The sequence below is a fragment of the Glossina fuscipes genome, unplaced genomic scaffold (assembly GCF_014805625.2).
Source record: "Glossina fuscipes isolate IAEA_lab_2018 unplaced genomic scaffold, Yale_Gfus_2 0, whole genome shotgun sequence".
In the NCBI taxonomy this organism is placed as follows: Eukaryota; Metazoa; Arthropoda; class Insecta; order Diptera; family Glossinidae; genus Glossina; species Glossina fuscipes.
In genome coordinates, this window is record NW_023998414.1 from 6,362,610 (window position 1) to 6,384,460 (window position 21,851).

General features: G+C 35.7%; 1 protein-coding gene across 1 annotated transcript in view; it reads right to left on the reverse strand.

Moving 5' to 3' along the window:
* Window positions 1-1,839: 1,839 nt before the first annotated feature.
* The window catches only part of LOC119644775 (tetratricopeptide repeat protein 28), a 33,006-nt gene continuing 12,994 nt past the window's right edge, over window positions 1,840-21,851 (reverse strand). Inside the window, exons 2-6 of the mRNA XM_038044505.1 lie at window positions 6,764-9,881; window positions 6,571-6,690; window positions 4,834-6,508; window positions 4,032-4,765; window positions 1,840-3,968 (exon numbers count right to left, since the gene is read on the reverse strand). Of these exons, the coding sequence (XP_037900433.1) occupies window positions 1,840-3,968; window positions 4,032-4,765; window positions 4,834-6,508; window positions 6,571-6,690; window positions 6,764-9,881 (7,776 nt within the window). The remainder of the gene's footprint in view (window positions 3,969-4,031; window positions 4,766-4,833; window positions 6,509-6,570; window positions 6,691-6,763; window positions 9,882-21,851) is intronic.

A 21,851-nucleotide genomic window follows, 5' to 3' on the forward strand; every position in this document is an offset into this window, starting at 1 on the left:
CTCTTCTGTGTGTTACATTCGACCGCACTAAGTTAATATAGCGTGTACCACAAGTAATGTATGGAATAATTAAGAAGACCAAATTTCAGATACATGCACCTCACTCCATATAAGATTGCCCAAATCCTTCAAAGAATGGTTTAATATTTTCGATATTTAATAACGAAAATTCGTCCAAAGTAGGAATTTAGCAAAAAATTAGCGCTTGGTAATTTCGATCGTGTAGGCCCTCGTTTTTTAGGCCCCAGCATACGTACGAGTTACAATGAAAATGGAAGGCCTTTTGCGGAGAGAAAGTTTAACTTTTAGTTTTTTATATCGGACATTTAAAATTAGTAAAATTCTTAGCAACTAAATTAAGTTTTGGATCAATTTGGATCAAGCTATGTGACGTTTTGGAAATCCTCTAATGTGGGAACTTTCATGAAGAGTATGCCTTTGCATGGAAATAATGTGTACTTTTTGTTGTTGTTATTTAAGAACGGGTGAATAACGGTACTAGGTGAAGTAGTGTAGGGTGAATAATGGGCGGCCTTTTTTTACTTCGTTCAATATATTTTAAATGAACCAAATTTCTTGCCGATTGTTTTGCTGCTGTGAACGTGAAATCGTGAACGTGAAAGGCAGATCAAAAGGTAAGTTAATGCATTTACGTATTTATTTACAATTGCTTAACGCACAATTTAGATTTGCATAACCGAAAACATCGTTGTTGACTAATAATAAATCTGCCAGTACTCTTTGAAAAGAATTAATTGACGACATGGATTTGACTTAATAGTCTCACAACATATGTTAGATATTCTCTATGCAGGTATAGGCCGTCAGATGCGATACTTGTAATTGTAGTGTGATTTCGATACAACACCGTATACATTTTCTTGATTTCTGTTATTCTCCATTTATGATATTGTAGTGTAAGTGAAAAAATAAAAAAGAGTTGTACAACGAATTAATCGCGTTAGGCGGGACACATGTCCTGTATATAATGTAACAGCATCTGCGCAAAGTAATTTGTCAAAATTGATTATGCTGTCTTCAAGATAACGCCGCTTAACACTTGAAAATGCAATCATATCAACACCGCATTTGGACATCTATAGGGTTTTCTTTTTAAATCCTTGTGAATTATGATAAAGTTGACAAAGGCTTGTTCGATTACCTTGCCTGTATCCTTCAATATGCCGTCTCTTGTATAGAATCATTAATTAGGGCTTAATTCTTAATAGATATGTACGTTCACATTTTGATCCGGGATTTTTGTGCATCTGCCCCGTTATTTCATCGATTTATTATTCCTAGATACTGAAGGGTGAGTATAACGAGATTTATCTGTTATTGTTTCTCGATGCTTGTCGAAGATTTTTTATATGCGAATATTTTTAGCATACATGGGCCCTTGCAGTGTGATTAGCACAATCAGCGACTTTAAAAATATTACTTCGACTGCTATTAGCTTGCGTGCAGAAAATGCGTCTCTCTTTAAAATGACAAAAACAAGAAACAAAAAAAGATCCGATTACTATGTACGCTGAATATATGCCGTAGAGATTTTAAATTATTTCTTATTATTTCATTTATTTTTTGCAATATTTATTTAAACTTGATTTTTAAATCCGTTTCTTTTTAAATTAATACATATATATATATACATACATAAATAATCAGTTCTGTCTTTTGAAAACAAACTTATTCAATATGATATTTGTCCTTAAAAGGTAAAAAAGAAAAAAAAAATCTTGAAAAAATAATCTACACTCTTATGCGTAACGTGAAAATATATAAAATAAAGCCTTACAAAATTAAAATAATTAATTAAAGAAGCAGAATTGAATTTCTTTAAACTTTCCGATTTGTTAGGCTCGTTGTTTGCTGATTATTGTCCCCGCTGTTCTTAACTACAGTTATGTTCTTATAATTACTACTACATTGTGAATCGGCTACAGAGCGACCATCGCCTTCGTCACGCCGTAAGAGTTCACTAAACGGACTGGGCATGCGTTTTAAATTGCTTAACGTGTTCATAGTTGAATTTGAAGGCAAACTTGACGTTTCGTTCATATTGCCTGTACGTTTTTTGCTCTGACGTTCAAGAATATCGGCTGTAGTTAAATCACTTGCCTTTACAATACTTGAGGGTACATTACTTAGCCAGGGCTTTAGCGAGGTCTTCTTTTGCACTGTTGCCGCTTTACAGCGACATATGACGTCGGCTGGTTCACCGCAATTGCTACAAATTTCCTTCTGATTGATATTGGCAATTGAGCTGGTGACGTTTGCTGTCAAATTATGCGTATTTAAGGTCTTCGTGTTGGCTGTACTTACTGAAGAAGTAGATGAGTTGCCACTTAATTCCATTTCGTTAACAGCATCAACTAAATTCTTCAAAGCATTCGTATTAGCAGAATTGATTTTATTTGTGCTCTCGTTTTCTTCATAATTTTTGCTTAGTAACAGTTTTGATAGCGGTGGGGCCAAACCCAAACCTAAATTACGTTCGTGGTAGACTTCTGAGATAGTAGGGGTCATTTCCCGATTCATATGCCGCATTATTGAATCCTGTATCGTTTTCTGATTGTTTTTGACAGCCTCTTTGGCCACGGCAATCTGATTGTCAGTGGCTATATGTGTGGTATTAAGGCCCGTCGCATTTGGTTTCATTTCCTTTTTAGCTTCATTCAATAATTCATTATCATCTTGTGAGAAGTACAAATTGGAAGCATTAAATACTAAAGCGTTATCGTCTTCTTCAGGCAAATTAATGGGTTTACGACAACCCGCTGTGTTATTTGCAGTAGCAGCTATAACAGTTGCCGCGTTCGCTTGAACGCCATTAACTTCGGTGCGTACACTTAAACGATCCATAAAAAGTGCATGTTCTTTGCTAACTCGAGCCGCCAACGAAGATTGAGCATTGCCCAATTTGATTTTTGGCTTCAAACGGAAATGTGACATTGGCATTTGCACCCCCAATTTTAAACTACGTTCAAATTCTGATTCGCTGCTGTTGGAATCAGTATTATTATTGTTTGTTGTTGTTGTAATTGGATTTTGATTAGAAACAGTCATTTGTCCTAAATTATTATAAACCGGTGCCATAGGAGCTAGAGGCCTTAAACTATCGACTAAAGGCATATTTTGACGTGGTGGTGGTAAGGGTGGCATATGGTTGGCATTTTGCAACAAATGGCCTCCACGTCGAAGGACAGTAGCATGACCGGAACCTTCCCAATCGGTTGTAGAGCTAGCTGAACTTGAACTATCTGGCCGTCGCGACGCATTTGCAGAAGGAGGGATTGCACCCATTTCGGGTATAGCCGAATCACCTAAGTAACCGATTCCACTGCCTGAATACAAATTCCTTATACGTGTCTGATGGGCCAAAGCGAGTGAAACATTTTGATCCACTGGGTTTTGAGTAGTAACAGGTGGACTGGGTGTGAAGGCAGCATCACTTTCACCGCCACCTCCTGGACGTGATACTCTAACTGGTGCTCTTAGGCTGGAATAACCTAGCCGGGGAATGACCGATTTATTAAGATGATTTTGCGATATGTAACCATCGGACAATTCGCTGTCGGTGGTATTATTAAGGCTTGAATCCAGTTGTGGATACATGGCTACCGAGGTTGAACTGCTAGTATTGCTCGTTGGTGGACATTCGCTTTCAGTGCGACCGCCATCAGGTTCACCTCTTCGACGAACATACGATATGAATGCTGAACTACCAGAGCTTATCACTCTCGAGCGATTGATGGGTAATGGTGGCAGTGAAGACACTAAGCTTAAAGGTTTATTTGAATTCCCTGGCGAGTTAAGACCGATATTTGTTTGTGATAGGGAATTCAAAGGATGGTTGGCAGGTGTATTGGAAGTAGTCAAAGCAAGATCAGCTGTATTGTCCTCAACGAGAGATTCGCAACTACTGCTAGAATCTAAGCCCAAGCTTTTCGGAGCCTCTTGAGTATCTAAAAATAAGAAGTAAGGTTAAGACTTGGACAATTATAAAAGATGCTTTTATTTTCACTTACCAAATAAGGCCAATAAGGCTTGTAAAACAAACTGACACGTTCTGCGATTGGCTTGTTTGCCAGTTCTCAAAGTTACTTGGTCTTGTCCGACTTCAGTAAGATCAAAGCCTACGGACGCCAAAAGTTCATGACAACCGGCCACGCGCCATAATCTTACACTTAGAGGTATTTCTATAGAAGCCTCTAGGTCAGGGCTACCTTTGGACGGAAACTGGGTTAGAACATTGCGTATGACTGCTATAATGTCATCAGCCATATCCGAACTATTAACTAATTTTGCTAACGCTTGTAAAGTTAAAGGCGTTAGAGCAAGCAATGCCTGCAAACTAGCAGAACATTGCGATAAACGGTCTTCAGGATCTGCTTGGGGAAAGAAAACGCTTGAGGGTATACCGTTGGCTGCTGGCTCGAAACGAAATCCCACTGCCATAAGAAGATCTTTCCAACCAGCCACAGGGCCAGCTTTGTTTTCAATACTTTTCTGTGTGGTATACATGGCATTTTTCTGGCCGCGGTGAATGCGCTGTAAAGACTTTTCTACTAAATGTAGACACACGCGTAAAGCATCACGACATTTATCTGGTGTACGCATTAGCTCGCAGAGAGCGTGGCCCATTAGAGCCACTTTATTGGATAAGCGAACATTGCCTCCGATCAATAGGAATCCAGCCCAGTTAGCAGGGTGAGCAAAGTGTTTAGTATGTTGCACTGTTTGCATAGCCTCCGCTAAAGCTCTATGGATTAGGATGGAGGAAGAAATGCATTGCAATGTCGTATATTATTTATAAAAAACAAACGTTACCTGGCAGCTCTGGCTCCCTGAAGTAAAGCTGAATAAAAGGCTCTTAATAAAATTTTTGCTGCTGTTTCCGGTACAGGCCACAACGAAATTAGAACAGCACCAGCTCCTGCGCATAACCAACTACCGGCCAAGTTAGCTACTCCTGAACCTGTTATGGGTTCAATGGAGTGATAGGAACTCAAAACTACCAGCTTAGCGTTTAGTTTCATATTTAAAACATCGGCTGCTGACAGTATAAAATCTGATAATTGAGGGAGTTCCATGTTACCACCAGAAAGCTCTGGCGTTTCATCATCTTGTTCACATTGGCCTTTGCTATTTGCTCCAGCTTGATAAAATCTCTTTTGTGTTTGGGAGTCGACCACATCACCTGGACTTAATACAACCGCTCCCAACTTCCAGCTAAGATTGGCTGCAAAATGCACACATTCAGCAGAGGAAAGTTCTGAAATCACTGCCTCTTTGGTAGCATTGCACCCAGCCAAGGTTTTAGCTTGTAGCATATCAGCTACCATTGCTGCTTCCTGAAGGGACGCTGGCGACTCCGACCAGCCCCAAGTTTCAGCTAAGGTAGCAGGAATACGTGGTCCACCAACCACCAACGCAGTATTAAGATTTTCCGCTAGTTCTCGGCTTCTTATTATTTTACTTTTCAGACGCAACGATTGTAAAGAAGGTACTGTAATAATCGAACAACGTTCTGACAAATATTCACCCTCCTCCTTGGAACTGCGTAATATAGCAAATGGTACTAAATATAATTCGTTGTCTAAAACCAAAATGAGTTCTTTGCGGCCTTGACGAGACACTGCGCAGCCTGTTGGTAAAAGATCATCAAACGGCGATAAAAGTAAGTTAAACAGAGTATGCAAACAAGAAGGACCCTGCCAAGCAGGCAACATGGGAGCCCGACGGGACCGTGAGGAGCCCTGCAAACTACCTATTGATCTAGTAGAGCCTTGCAAGCTTGCTACCGAACCTCCGACTGAACCCAAGCTGAAGAGAGAGCTTAGCGAGTAATTAGACGAATTCATTAGGTGATTTCGATTAACCATTCGTAAAAATCCAGATCTCTCATTCGAGAAATCATCCAGTAGATTTTCAGAACTAGAACGCCAGCCACTGCCATCACCTTCTTGCAATATACTTTCTGAATTAACACCCAAGTTATCGCGCACCATATTAATATAACGCTCCAATAGGCTTTCTTTATCTTCCACATTCTTAGCATGCTCTGCTAATTTTTCACTAGACATCTTCAATGTTTCCTCGCTTATTTTTATAGAATGGAAACGCACAATACCCTTAAGCGGTTGCAAGAACCAAGCATACAATTCATCCCCAGCTAGGCTAAAATACAAAACATTCGTTTTGGTGCGATTAACAATATCATAAATGCTTTCGCTGCAAGTAACAGTGGTCTTTCGAGTCATACTGTTAGTATCGGGGCTAGTGCGCGCTTTACAACGTTCAGCTGCCACTAACGCGTCTTCATTACGTTGCATAAGCACAAAAATTTGCTGTAATATATGATAGCAAGACGTTTGTAGATCAAATAAGCTACTTCGAGCTTCAGGACTACGTTGATCATAGCGTACTGATTCTAAGAGTTGAGCAGCATTTTCCATTTGAGATCTGGCTTCGTCATTGTCCCCGGAAGCTTTCAAAGCAAGACCTAGATCGTAAAAGAATGTAATAAACTCTTTTTGTGGCAACGTTTTGAATAAAATAATTTACCTAACTGATGTCTTATTTTAGCTTCTTCTTCCGATTTATTGATAGATTGGGCTATAGCTAAACCTTGTTTTAAATAATTGATGGCTTGCGTATACTGACCCATTTGATAGAATACACGTCCTGGAAATTAATAAACAGTTTGAATTACGAACTCCAATATACATAAGAACATATTTTTAAGAGGCATAGTTACCCAATGATCCGCAGGCATAAGTTTTGCTTAAACGATCGGTAGTTAGCGACAACTGCTTTTCATAAAATTTGACCGCATCTACGTAACTGCGAATAGCTTCATACACTGAACCTAAATTGCCGCAAGCCCGAGCTTGCATAAAATTGGCACTTAAGTGTTCACCCATCTCCAAATCCATTTTATGTAGTTTTAGGGCACCATCGTAGTCACCCATGCGCCGGTAGACGTTACCTAAAGCACTGGTAGCATCAGATACTAACGTACGATCGCCCAGCTCCCGAGCGATCTCCTGTTGATGTTCCAAACAGTTGACCGCTTGTTCATGATTTCCAAGAGCGCAATGAATATTGCCTAAATCACCGTAAGCGACGGCCTTAACTTCGGGATTACCTAGTTCATGTGCCACTACTAGACGTTTTTCTAGGCAAACCAAAGATTCCTGTAAATTACCTAAGGCACGATGACTATGGCCTAAACCACGATAGGCTCTCTCCTGGTCACGAAAACTTTGTAATGTAGTTGCTAGTTGTAAATGACGTTCATGGCATTTAATTCCCTCTTCATAGTCTCCCAAAGCGTCGTAACAATCGCCTAGGTGACCCAAAGCTCGAGCTCTATCATGTTGAGTGGTGGGCAGATTGACTCTTTCCAGGGTACCTAATTGTTGCTCCAAATAACCAATTGCTTCTTCATAATGGCCCATATTTAACTTGGCTATTCCTAGATTACCGTAAGCTTGAGCTTCAATAGCAGAATCTTGTAACTCTTGAGCTCGCTCTAATTGCTCTTGGTAACATTTAACGGCGTGAGTGTAACTGCACAGAGCCATATGCACGGCTCCCAGGTGGCCATGAGCTTTACATTCGCCTGGCAAATCAGACATTTCTTGGCGTAATGTCAACTCTTGTGTATGGTAACCCAATGCTTTATCATATTTTTTCACTAAACGATGAGCTAAACCTAAAGCTCCACACGCTGCTGCTTCCATTGATCTTTCACGAGCTTGTCGAGCCAACGTCAATTGGCGTTGATACATTTTTGCGGCTTCTTCTATTTCTCCAGTGCGGATCAATATATCTCCAATGTTGCCAAGGGCACGAAATTTCCCCGGCAAATGATTGGTCATATGAGCTACAGCCAAAAAATATTTTTGGCATTCTAAGGCCGCTTGCGTGTTCCCTAAAGCTAAGTGCGCCAAACCTAAATTACAGTAAGCTCTGCCCATATTCATTTTATCTTGCAAATCCTTAGCCAAAGCTAAATCCTGATCGTAGTAACGAACAGCTTCACGATAATTGCCAATACAATAGTGAGCGTATCCTAAAAAATGGCAAGCTTTTCCTTCAGCTATTACATCGCCTAATTCTTGTGATAACATTAAATATTGCTCGTAGTAGGGTACAGCTTGGGCAAACTCCTGACGTGAACTCAAGCAATTACCAAGATTTAGTAAAGCGCAGGCTTCACCTTGCGTATCTTTAAGTTCACGTGCTATATTCAGGTGAGCTCGGTAATGAATAAGAGCCATATCATGAGCACCGAGAGCTTGATAGGCTACAGCGAGGTTGCCGTGAGTGGATGCTTCTGCGCTGCGATCGTTGACCTCTTTGCTAATGGTTAATTCCTGTTTGTGATATTTAATGGCTGCTTCATATAACCCAGCCGAGGAATAGGCATTGCCAATATTACCGTAGGCGCGACCCATGCCAGCACGATCGTGTAATTGGCGAGCTATTGTCAAATGGGCTTGATGTAGTTTTAAAGCGGCATCGTGCTCTCCCAGCAGCTGATAAACTATGCCCAAATTTGAGCAAGCACGTCCTTCGCCTACCTTATCACGGGCGGCTAAAGCCATTTCTAATTGCTTCTCATGCCATTTTTTGGCTTGAACAAAATCGCCGGCACATCTAGCTGCATGACCTAAACCTGCGTAAGCACGAGCTTCAATGTTACGGTCGCCGAGTTGTTGAGCTATCCGTAGTACTTGTTCATGGAAGGTAATAGCTTGCGAAAAATTTCGACGGTAATGATGGCTGGAGCCTAAATTCGAATAAGCACGAGCTTCTTCCACTTGATTGCCTAATTTACGAGCTAACCGTAAGTGCTGCGTATGACAATCAACAGCCGAATCGAATTCGCCCATGGCTAAATACACGGCTCCAACATTGCCGATTTCTCGAGCTTCTTGTAAACGATCTCCCATCTGCTTAACCAATTGTACGCATTGTTTATGACTGGCTAATGCATTGGGATAATCTCCGATCGCTGTATAAACATGCCCTAAAGAAGTTAAAGCTGCGGCTGCCGCTTGAGTATCCTTGCATTTCATAGCCAATACTAGTTGATAACGGTGCGCTGTGAGAGCTTCTTTATAAGAACCTTGACTAAAATAGGCGGAACCTAAATTGCCATGAGCCCGACATTCACCTGCTGTATCACCCAGACTTTTAGCCACCGCTAAATCTTGTTGCATATAACTAATAGCTTTATCCAATTGATTTAAGGCCCAATGAGCTGAACTGAGAGCACTGAAGACTGAACCGCGTAATTTTAGAGAGCATGAACCTATGCGTAGCGCAGCTTCCAATACCGTCACGGCTGAATGATATTGACCGGCTTGAAGTAATTCTTGACCTACAACCGATATCACTACAAACGGCGATTGATCCAAATTCATGGCACGCAACTGTTGAAATGTCGGCTCTAGAGCATGACGCAAGGGGCTTTTTATAGAAGCTTCAAGTAAACCTGCCAATAATTGTTTATTTTGGACATCTTGTCCCAGCCCAGCGGCAAACGAAGCCAGTGCCTCTCCATAACGACCAAGACACTGTAATGCAACACCTTGACGAAAATAAGCCTTTGGCCATTGTGGGCATAATTCTCGAGCTTTAGTAGCGTCTTGCAAAGCCAAAGCAAATTGGCCCTGTTTAAGACGGGCAGCCGAACGATTGCTATATAATATATAATTGCCGGGGTCCAATTGCAGAGCATCGGTGTAGAGAACAACAGCTGTGGCGAAATCTCCATTCTGGCAAGCAGCATTTGATTGACGGACTTTTTCAAGAAATAAGGCACGATTAGCTGCTGGCAATTCAGGATTGCATTCAGGTTCGTTCTGAAAGGAAACAAAGAATATATGAAAAATGTGCGAAAAGGTAGTGCAATTTTAATTGAATTTATTCGTTACGTTCGCGGTTAAGCTAAAGAATTTCCCTTTTTCTAAATGTCGCATTGTGATCAAATACACGCTTAAGTACCGTTAGATGACGAAGTTTTGAAAGATCGCGTTCGCAGTTGTAAATTCTTAACTTTATATTATCTTTACGCTTATGCTTTGAATATTGAAAGTAAAAATTATATATTCATCAGTAAGCAACGAGACTTAATCAATCTTAATCATCGTTTAACCAGTGCAAAGTTTGAATGTAACCTTAACATTGAACAATCAATCCTGTGGTGATGTTTACTTACGTGTTTCGTTATATAAGAATATAGTGTGAAAATTATTAAGCCTGATAGATCGTGCAAAGTTTTAGATGTGGAGCTATCTACTCACATTGTCTTTTCTTTATCAATCCTAAGGTCTGTAAGTCTCTAATATGAAATATCGACGGTCGTTGGGCGAGCGAAAATGGGAAAATCGGTAGTTAAGACGGCGGGCTGACTTATTAATAGGAAACGTGGGACTTAATCTATAATTGCAGGTGAAGTCGATTACAATTATCGCTACAAATGTTGGACAAACATCTTGATAAACGTTACCCATTGACGTGAGATTGTAGCTTTTCTTATAAGCGTTAAACGCGGGCATGTACATTAGCCTTTTTTATTTTGAGATGCATTTAACATAATTACTATCCTGACTAAGCAATGAAACTTTATGTAGAACAATGAATTCAGTATGCATACATATTATTAGTTTTAAGGCCTACAGTTCGTACTCTGCATACTGTCAGCCTCTAGCCAATAGCAACCCTAAAGATATTTTATGTGTATGAGCATATAGTAAGTATAATAAGAACAGATGTGCGTTTGGTTAGCAGCGAAGAACCGCTTCTTGCTCGTATTGCTTACTGTTTATAAACAGATTTGTTACAAAAAGCGCACAGGTATGCGTGCATATGCGGTACGAATGTGTTAGTTCGCATACCAATAATCTGGTTTTGTATTACTTGGCGTTTTGCTGTTTTATTGTAGCTAAGAAATCGAAGAATGATGAAGATGATGATGGAATGAAATGAATACAACGTTTAGTTTGGAATGTTGAATTAATGCTCATTGCTCGCGCTCACTTTATCATTAAATTACATTTTCCCATATAATAATCTACAAAAGCTTACTATGTGCAGTGGTAATAAGTGCTATAACAACAATAACAACAACAACAACAACATAGCACATCAACGCCATTATCATCTCTTGCATTAACATAAACATTATAAACATTGTTGTTAAACAGTGTTGCGTTTCATTGTTCTCTAACCTCTCTTTTTCACTGCCAGTCGTATTCTATCTACCCATATTTAAGAAATCCTCTCGATATAAAATTCTTCATATATATATACAAAGTTTAAGTTTATATTATATATATGTAAACGTATGTATACGTGTATATATAGATATTTATATATATATATGTATGTATATGTGTATATAAGGAAAATAATTTGTTAAAAAAATTGTAAAAAAAAACAAATTTTTTTTTTTTTGATTAATATAGAAAAGTTTTCATAGATAAGTTTTAAAGTTTAATTGAAGTTGTACGTTCTTGTTGTTGTTGTTATTATTATTCTTGCCTTTTCCCGTGATGTGTGTCTATACCCCCTATACGCTACCTAGATTGATTACCTAGATACCTGAGTCTATATGAATGCCTTTTGCAATCTCTCTCGTATCTCGTGTCTCGTGTGCATTGAAATTATTATGAAAAGCGATTTTATTTTAGTGATGATGTTGATTGAAATTGCTTACAACCTATTCAAGTTAAGTTTACTCTACGAAATGCGCTGCCAATATTATTGAGTTATTGTATAAGGCAATCACAACATTTTTATGTAAACCGTGTACGTGTAGTATCTTTTGGATTTTCTTTTAATCTTTAAGGCATTTTTATATGGATTGTGGGCGTTTTATGTGGTCTGTGAACTTTGTAATCTATGAACATCAACCGAAGTATATAATATATAGAAGACTGGATTTTATTAAGTTTTCTTTTCCATTTTTCTTTTTTAACTTAATATTTTCCCTTTTTTCCAAGTTCTAGAAAAAATGATATCAATGTTCATCGAATGAAAGATATATTTGAATTTTATTTTATGGCAATTAATAGCCGATACGATGTAATTGTAATAACAAGCGTAATAGCAAGATGATGAACGACTAGTCATATGGCTAGCGAGAGGGAGAGAGACCGTGAGTCAATGACAACCAACTAACCCTTGGCGGATAGTAGCTGATTATTTTTATTACTGCTAAAGAGATCACAACTTTAGAGTAGGCATGAGAATACGAAATATATTCATAATGATATCTAAGTTCGCTATATGTTTAAAAAAAAAGGGGTGTATACTCATTATTTTGTATTCGTAATCCATTAAAGTTTTAATGGCTTTTAATTCTGAAACGATTTCGTTCGCCCACTGTCTCAAGGTAGTAGAAAGTTTGGCATTGAAATTAGTACAAATTTTTTTAGATGCGCGTGATCAAATTACAACTCCTTTTAAATAAAAATTCACTAAACTCACCATAATTGACCACGTCATTCAATCATTAAGTAGCCTATACCATCCTAAAGTTCTATTTATGTAAAGATTTTTCAAAATAGAAGATAAAGTCTTTAAGGCTTTATATGGAAGATGGATAGACGGACAACTTGCACCACAGATGATGTAGAATACAATAAAAGAGAGAACAAACAAAACAAAATTAAAATCAACATATTATTGTCTTTAATCAGATATCGATATAAAATTGCTTTCTTTTCCTGTTTAAGTTACAAAAAAATGTTGCTTTCTTACACACCCGACGCCAGTCACAAAAGTATCGAGCATTTTGCTCCTTAATATTCCAAAGGACCAATACTTGTTTATTTGGATAGCTGATGTTTTTCTGTAATGCAATGGGAAAGGGAAGGAAGGTAAGCGGATAAGTCCATGTATTCAGCTTTATAAAATTACATGAACTTTCCGATTTGATTTGAAGTGACGGTGACCGATGAATTTTTGCATGAAGAGAACTGTGGTATTTATGAGCAGAATCTATTCGCAAATGTTGCCAAAAATACGATATTTAACCGCGTTGCTTATCGCCACAGTCTGAGCAAACATTATTAAGCCGTTTGGAAAAACCTGATTGAAAAAGCATGGGAGGACTTTGAGATGGCTGGGAAACAAAATTTATTCAATCGAACTTTTATTCGCTTCGCAAATCTCAATAGAAGTGCAAGGATGCGTAGTTGTTTGTGAAAACAGACAGTGGCTGTAATGAAGAGTTTCAAGACAAGTCAAAGGAAATTCTGCTATGTTCAATATCAATAGAGCTAAGCCAAAGAGCATTTTTGATGCATACATACATTCATCTATCACATGTTGTTCTTGCGATCTCTATAGAATTTTTTGCCAAGTTTTATGGCGGCGAAAGTATATTGTTGCCGAAAGTATGTCATAAGAGAATACGTATATGTGTTTTCATAATAATATTTTTCATGCACTCTGCTCTGCTGCCTACTATATGTAGCAAACGTTCAATAATGATATTCAAACGTATATTCATAACACATTTGCTTCGATTTTTCATAACTATCCCCAGGATTATATTCGATTTTTTCATTGACGTGTAAAGAGTCGGTTGAACTCAATTAAAATTTCAATTTGATCGGCATCAGTTTCGAAAGATCAATTAGAGTAAAGAGCAATATATAACTTAATAAGTTCATAGGATTCGTTCATAATTAGATATTTCCATTATTTTAGCGTCACTTAAGCAATTATAACTTGTCGACCAACGATCGAAACGCGATGCACACACTTTGGCGCACTGCGAAAATTGATACTATCTAAAAATCATATCGATTCGCGACTAGTCGTCCTAAATGCATATGCTGTCCTATGGCGTTATTGAGTGATGTGTTAGTTTGATGATCAAAATCTCGGCAATAAAATTTCGCAAAGTACTCTTCAAACAAAGTTTGCTTTAACTCATATACTCGCTGAAAGAATTTTGCAAAGATCGATCTAAAATTTCCTATCTCTCTGGCCAGTTTAGCAACACATTTTTGGTAGATGCATCGAAAATGCTCATATTATATTACCCTACACCGCTTGTGGTACCGAATATATTAAGTTTGTGCGGACGTACGTAACATCTGGAGGGATTCGAGATAGACTACCCTTTCATTATACCAATAATTTGCTGAATTGTAACACCCAAAAGGACTTAAAATAGATCCACCTTTGATTTGATTGATCGTCTGCCTTGATGTCTGTTGTGTATCTTTGTGTTGATCGAAATATTTCAATAAAAATTGGCATACTGATTTGTTTTGCCTCAAGGGCGACAGCAATTAAAAATCGTTCGGAGTACACTACCTTTTCGACCACTCGCTATATAACACCATTTTTAGTTGGCTATTATATGAAAAAATATTGCAATTTTCAGGACTTCGCGGCAGAAATCGCTTAGTAATCGTAGCATCTCAGAAAAAGTGCATTTTTATATGTGAAAAAAGCCTAATTTTCAATACTTGTTGATGGAAGTTCGTTCATAATAATAATTTGACATAAGCATTAACTTTATTGAAAATTTTGACCAATTAGATCTATTATTTTGATTTCAATCCATTTAAGGGCTCTAATGAAAAGTAAGCTTTTATATGCCAAAAAGGTTAAAGTTTTAATATTTTATAATGAAAACTGGTCCTTGGTAAGTTAACTATAGGGTATTTGGATGACATAAGTGAATTTTTTATATCGCATCATATAATGGGGTTCTCATGAAAGCAAATCCTTTCGCGTCGACAAAGTTTAATTTGTGGTTTGACATAGAAAGGAAAATAATTGCAAAATAATATAATCTTTGAGAAGTGAATTAAATTTGCTGCATTTAGACCTGGTTGAGATTTGAGTTTTTTTCAATACGAATGCTTTAATGAAAATTATGCATTTAAATGAAAGTAATGTATAATATCTGGTGCATTAATAATTATACAAAATGTTGTAGGGTATCTAATGGTCGACTTAATTTCTTTTCTTACATTTTTAAAATGTAGAGAAATTTTGTAATTCACGTAATGCATATTTTCGAGCCGAATAGAAAATATAAAAAGCGAACATAATTTATTGGACTTCAGTTATTTAGAGTTTTACTTTAAGACAATAACCAATGCACTCTGAATAATCCATAATTTAAGCTTCAGTGTTAAGGCATTTGATTTATTGTTTTTGTTTATTATCAACTGAAATAACTTTATACGATGAAGGACACGATTGTGGCGAAGATCTGAGACATTAATTGGTTGAAGTATGCAAATGGAAAAATATTTTATGCAGAAAATTTTGAAAACAACAACAACAAAAAACACACCTTAGCGACTTTAAAATTATTTACTGTACACTGACTATTATCATTTGAATTGTGGCTAAGTCTAGATAGATTTATTTTTCGTTAAATTATTTGAAAAAGAAATCATTCGAATATTAGTTAAGCTGAAATGACTTTAAAAAGTTGAAGATTAAACGGAAGTTTATGAAAATTACCAATTATAACTTTCTATAATAGTTTATGCCCATGTCGAAAAGGAAACACACAACGACCACACCTTTGAACAGAAATAAAGCAACAAGAACAAAAACGACAATAAGAATAACAACAGCAAAAACAACAACGAGAATACTAAAAACAAAAATAGCAACAGCAACAACCGACAACAACAGAAATTTTAAAATCAAAATGAATATAAATAAAAGTTAAAGCAAGGAATAAAAAAAAAAAAAAAAAAAAAAAAAACGAAACAAAAAGTAAAAAAAAATAAATTGTAATTTTTCAAAACATCTTGTGTTTGTGTGCACTACACAACATTTCCATTGGAATATGACGGAAGTACAATGAATGAACAAGACATGTTGCCAACAATAACAACTGCTGCAATAAACAAACATCAGAACAACGAAAATACTTTTAAATTGCATAGAGTTGTGATTCTAAGATGTATGTATGAGTAGTAAAAGAAATGAAAACAAAAAAAAAAAAAAACGAAAAGTAACTATCCAGGCCTGCCAGGTACATGTCTATGACTATGGATGCAAATTTGCAAATAATATAAAATACATACATACGTACGTTGATATATATATATATATATATATATATATATATCATATATACGTCATGCACATATATTTATGCCATATACGTATACAGTATGTAACAGTTCACTTTAATCAACTAAATAACACCGTTTATTGAAGATTAGTAATTGTTTTAAATTTTGCTTTTGATGTATGATCTCATGAGCGATGTGCGATGGATTTGTAAGAAAATTTTGCATACATTTATTCCTATAAACTGAACAGTAAATGCATGTATTTACTAGTCAGATTTTGTATGCGTGCATATATGTGTACGTATTTATATGTATATAAATATGTATATATAAATTACATGTGTATGTATGTATATAAATATGTATATATAAATTACATGTTTATGTATGTATGTGTATGCATGTGTATGTGTGTGTGTGTGTTTGTATGTGTTTGTGTGTTTGTGTGATGCTTTTGATTGTCATTAATTTGTGTTGAATAATATACTCATATTTACCGTTGTTTATATACATAGAATTGTACATGTTGCTATTTAATTATATGAACAACAAGTTTTTCGCTTAAGTCTTTTGTTGTGCTTCAGTTTATTTTTTGCTTCAATTATAAGAGAATTATTTCTTATAATTTCATAATGTTTAAGATATGAAAACGTTTACATTTTTTTTTTCCTTTTTTTTTGTTTGTCTTTTTAAACTTCTGACATATTCTCACATGTTGTCTTGGATTTGTGATTATTTAAAAATCAACAACAAGTATATAAAGATAATAAAAAAACCGTCTAATCCATCCAACCGACCGTTTATGAAAATTCATCTATCCATCTATCCATCCAATCCCTGTCCAATGCTAGTCATCTTTCAGTTTTAGTAAGCTTCAATTCTTTCTCTCAATCTCTTTCTCTTTCTTTCCCTTTTCCCTCTATTTTTTTTCTATCTTTCTCTCTCTCTCTATCTCTTAGACACACAAACATACAAGCACATATACAGACAAACACAAACACGCACTCATACTTTCTTTCTCTTTCCATCTTTTATATTTTCTTTCCCTTTTTTACATTTATCTATCTCTTTCTAGCTTTCTTTTACTGTCGTTGTGCAATTCGTAAGCATACGCTTGTTTGAACGCATTTATAGCATTCACACTTGAATGCATTCTTACAGAATCAGACACCACGAGGACGTTCTCAACAAGTTATATATATATATATATATATATATATATATATATATGTATATAAATATATGTATATATGTGTAGTTAGTAATTCAGTACATGCGCGTTTGTGTGTGAGTTTAGTTATATCATATTATTCAAGCTGTGAACAGAGCTGTGGTTTTTAGTTAATGCTTACAGATACATATGCACACACAAACGTTAATGCATGCATGCATGCAAGCAAGCAAGCAAACAACAAACATACAAACACATACACACATATATATATATATATATATATATCTATATATATATATATTATTGTGGTCTGGTAATAATGAGATTTCATATATGTTGAAGGTCACTCACTCACTCACAATCATATGTACATACAAACATACATCCATAGATGCATACATGGATACATGCAAACATACATGCATACATACATGCATACATGCATGCATACATACCAAGATACGTAGATAGGTACTCTCGTTTGTAAGTGAAGTCTTTCATATTTTTTGTTTTTTTGTTTTTTTTTTTGCCTTCTTTTTTTTGTTTTTTTGATGTTGCTGACTATATTTGCGGTCGAATAATTGTTAACAAATACAATACATGGATTTATATGCATGCGAGTACGTACGTATTTAGGTTTTTTTTTGCTTTTTCTTTTTGAAATGAATTAAAAAGGAAAAACAAAAAAAAAGAAAACTTTTTTAAGGTTTCTTTAATTTATCAGTCACATACACAGTCAGTTTACGATCATCAGTCAAAAGCTAATTTTTTGTTTTGTTTCGTTTTCTTTTCTTTTTTTTTTTTTGTATGGTGGGAGAAAACCTATTTTTTTATGAACGCATTTTTCTCAACTAATTTCTATTTGGTTTTCTGTTAAATTTCTTTTGTTTTTTTGTTTTTTTTCAAAGGATATTGTCAGGTATTCAAGAAGAGACGACAAGCAAAGTATTTAAGTCTGGAGTAAAGACGCGCTGTACACATGTCTGGCGATTTCTCGAAATCCGCATTCGCATTTGATGAAGGAAGAAAACAAAAAAAGAGGAAGAAAAAGATCAAAAATTATTGCATAAAATTTTTGTTGTTGTCGCGACTGCCGTAAGTTTACTTGCTTATTGGCAAAGCGAGATATTAAACGTATTTTTTATTTTTACTTTTATAAATGCGTTGCATTTATACACGGGTCTGAGTTAATTTGCAAGTGCAATAAAATATTTTGTTGCAAATTGCTTCGAAAGAAAAAGAAATAAAAAAAAACTCATTTTTTTTTGTTTTATTGTTTTTTTTAGGACACTTTAGGTCATTTCGAAAACATAAGGCTTATGCTCTATATAGTATCTTTCAGCTTTAGCTTTTGATCGGGAGAATGATAAATTGCCATAAAAGTATCAGATTTCGTAAATTTTTGAATCCATAGCGAAACTAGCTTCTTAACGTGCTAGAATGCTAACGGGTTTTATCTTTACAAAGAGATTTAAATGAACTCCTTTGCATATTTCTTTTTTAATGCCGTTTATCTTTACGGTTTATTCCTTTCTCTTTTGCTTATCTTTTCTTTTCTTTTACATATACATATATAGTCTATTAGTCATGGTGATAGTCTTCTAAATTAGCATTTCTTTATTTCTACCTTTTGTGTTTAGAATCGTTTGTTTGAAGGGTTTTTTACGAATTGTCTTTTTTCTCTGTTTTTTTTTTTTTTGAAATTTTATGTCTCTCGCTAAAATGCGTTTACTTTAATTGTTGTCTTTAGGTTATATTCGGCTTAACGCTATATTCATACTCACTGTTCTAAGACAAGGTCTAAATTGCCAAGCATTAATTGCAACTTTACAAATTACTGAATAAATATTTTATGATAGCTAACGTGAATAGTTTAGCTTTCTCTTTCCAATCTTAATCGTTGATCAAAGGCATCAATACCCATTAATAATATATGCATTAATTCGTTCACGAATTTTCACTTTAAAACATAAAATCTCTTAAATATAAATTTTATATAGTATTTAAGCAGTGATGAGACCGTGCCACGTAATAGAATTTACTAGAGAGTGAAATATGAAAATGTAGAGTAGTAGGGGAATAGCGCTAAGAATATAAGACAAGAGAATTGAAGAAAGGGCGAAAAAAGGAGTGGGGGAAAGAAAGGACGAAAAGAAGCGGGGTAGAGGAGAGAAAGCAATAGCAGATAAAAAAAAAATTAAAGAAGGCCGATTAAGACAAAAAGAGAGACAGGATAAAAGAGAGAGATAGGATAAAATGAAAAAAAATAAGGCGAGGCGAGACAAGACAAGACACGATGAGAGAAGATGAAACAAGATGTGGCGAGAGAAGGCAGGAAGAAGCTTTAAAAGGCGAGACATGACGAGGGAAGTGGAAGCAAAATAAAGCCGGATAAGACGGGATGAGGGGAGACTAGATGGGACACGGTGTGAGACGACGAGACAAAATAAAGCGAGATCAGGCGAAACAAAATGGGATATGATGAGAGAAGACGAAACAAGTTAAGACGAGACGACATGAGAGTGATGAGAGCAAATGAAACAAGATAAGGCGAGAAAAGACGAGACAAGATGGGACACAATGTGAGAGAAGGCGAAACATGATAAGACGGGAAAAGATGCGACGAGGCAAAGTAAGACAGGGCAAAGCCAGTATGGTCAAAGCATATATCAATATTACAATTTCTACTTTCTGCAAAGCAAGTCAAGATAAAAGAACACAACGAAAAGTACACTGATTCCAAATTTTCAATGAATTCAGAAGAAATCGATTCTTCCGCTTTACAATTGTGGACATAATCTTATGATATGCTTTGTGAATGCCAAAACCTATCTAATTTTTCGAAGATTTGAAAGTGCCTGGAGAACATAATATGATTATACTTTATTGAAAAGACTGAACTGCTGTTGGTTGTCTGTGTTGATTTTGCTTTTAGTCCTAGAATTTATTTCCTTAGTCTAAATAAATTGTAATAATAGAAATAATTTTAATTAATCCGTAAGAAAAGTCGTCTTGTTCGGCTTTAAGGTGAATGTTTAATTTTATTAAAGTTTGATTTCGAATCGTTTGCTGCCCGGCAATATTGAATCTTGGAATCTTTTGAATATTACATATTATCGTACATATTATTCATCATTCAGTTCAATTTATCTTGAAAGTTTTTTGTCCTTTTCTTACGCTTAGTCTTTCGATTTTTTCTACCATTTCGATTTCTTTTTTTTATTGACTCGAGATTTCCATAATAATATGGAAATGGGGCCAGTTTAGATGCGCAAAACTAAATAAAAAAAAAAAAAGAAGAAAAAGTCTTTGCTTCTTATTCATAATTGCGTATGATATGCAAGATCGGCCTGAGGACGAATATATTTCCCATACTTGTTCTTAATCTGCGTATGTTCTTTTTGTTCCAAAATTATTGTCTCCGAGGCTTTTATTCGCTTCATTCATTTAACTTTGTTTTTGTCGCGGTTTTCTCTTTTTAGTTTCCCTTAGTTATCCTGTTTCGTGATTCAGTTTTTTGTCTTTCTTCTCTTAACTTATTAGATCTTTTTGCCATTACCACTGCATTTAAATTTAATTAAAACTTTAAATACTTTTTATTAGCGAACTTTTCGTTATTGTTGCCGTTGTTTTGTTGGTGAAATATTCCCTTAAGAAAAAAAATAAAAAAAAAGGCTTATTTTTAAAAACCGATTGTGACTGTGTATATGTGTTTGAGAGTCTTAAAATTGAATTGACAAACGTGACATACGATTTTTTGTTGTTGTTGTATTTTGCTGTTATTGTCGTTTGCGAATCTTGGTTTATCAAAACTTTCGTGTGTTAAGGTTTGACTTGCAACTTTTCAACTTGATGGCATCTCGTATGTTGGTCTGTCTGTCTGTCTGTCTGTCCGTTTGTCCGTCCGTTCATCTGTCTGTCCGTTCGTCTGTCTGTCCTTCTGTCGGTTCCTGTATGTCTTATAACTTTCAACATTTCTTTTGTAATGTTTTTATGTGAGTGCTTTTAGCCCATTTTAGTTTTTTATTCTTTTTTATTTTTTATTATTTTTGTTCGATGCTCTTAGTTTTTCTGGAGGCAATAGTAAGCAGGAGCAGCAGCAGCAGCAGCAGCAGCAGCAACAGCAACAGCTACTGTAGCGTTTGTTTTGTCACACAGACACAACAGCACAACAGCCGCTTTAAAAGACGACAACATGCCAGACGTGAGTTGATCGCAAAGATTTCTTTTTCAAATTTCTGTTTTTTTGTTGTTGTTGTTTTTTTTCTTTTTTTCTTCTTAAGTTGGATTTTTTGGGCAGAGAATTGGTGTGACTGCTGAGCAAGTTCTTTTTGCTGCTGTGTTTGTCTTTCTTTTTTTTTTTTGTTTGCTTCTTTTTCGTCTTTTTATCATTGTTGTTGTTGTTATTGTTGTTATTATTGCTGTTGTTATTGTTGACTGCTGCTGTTGTTGTAATGTATTTAATTCTCAAGAATTTGGCACATTCTTTTTAACGTATTTTGAGCTCATTGGCCAAACAATTTAAATGTCTTTGAAATAACAGCTGAATGTTTTTGGGGGAAAAGGAAAAAATTTCAAAAAAAAAAAAAAAA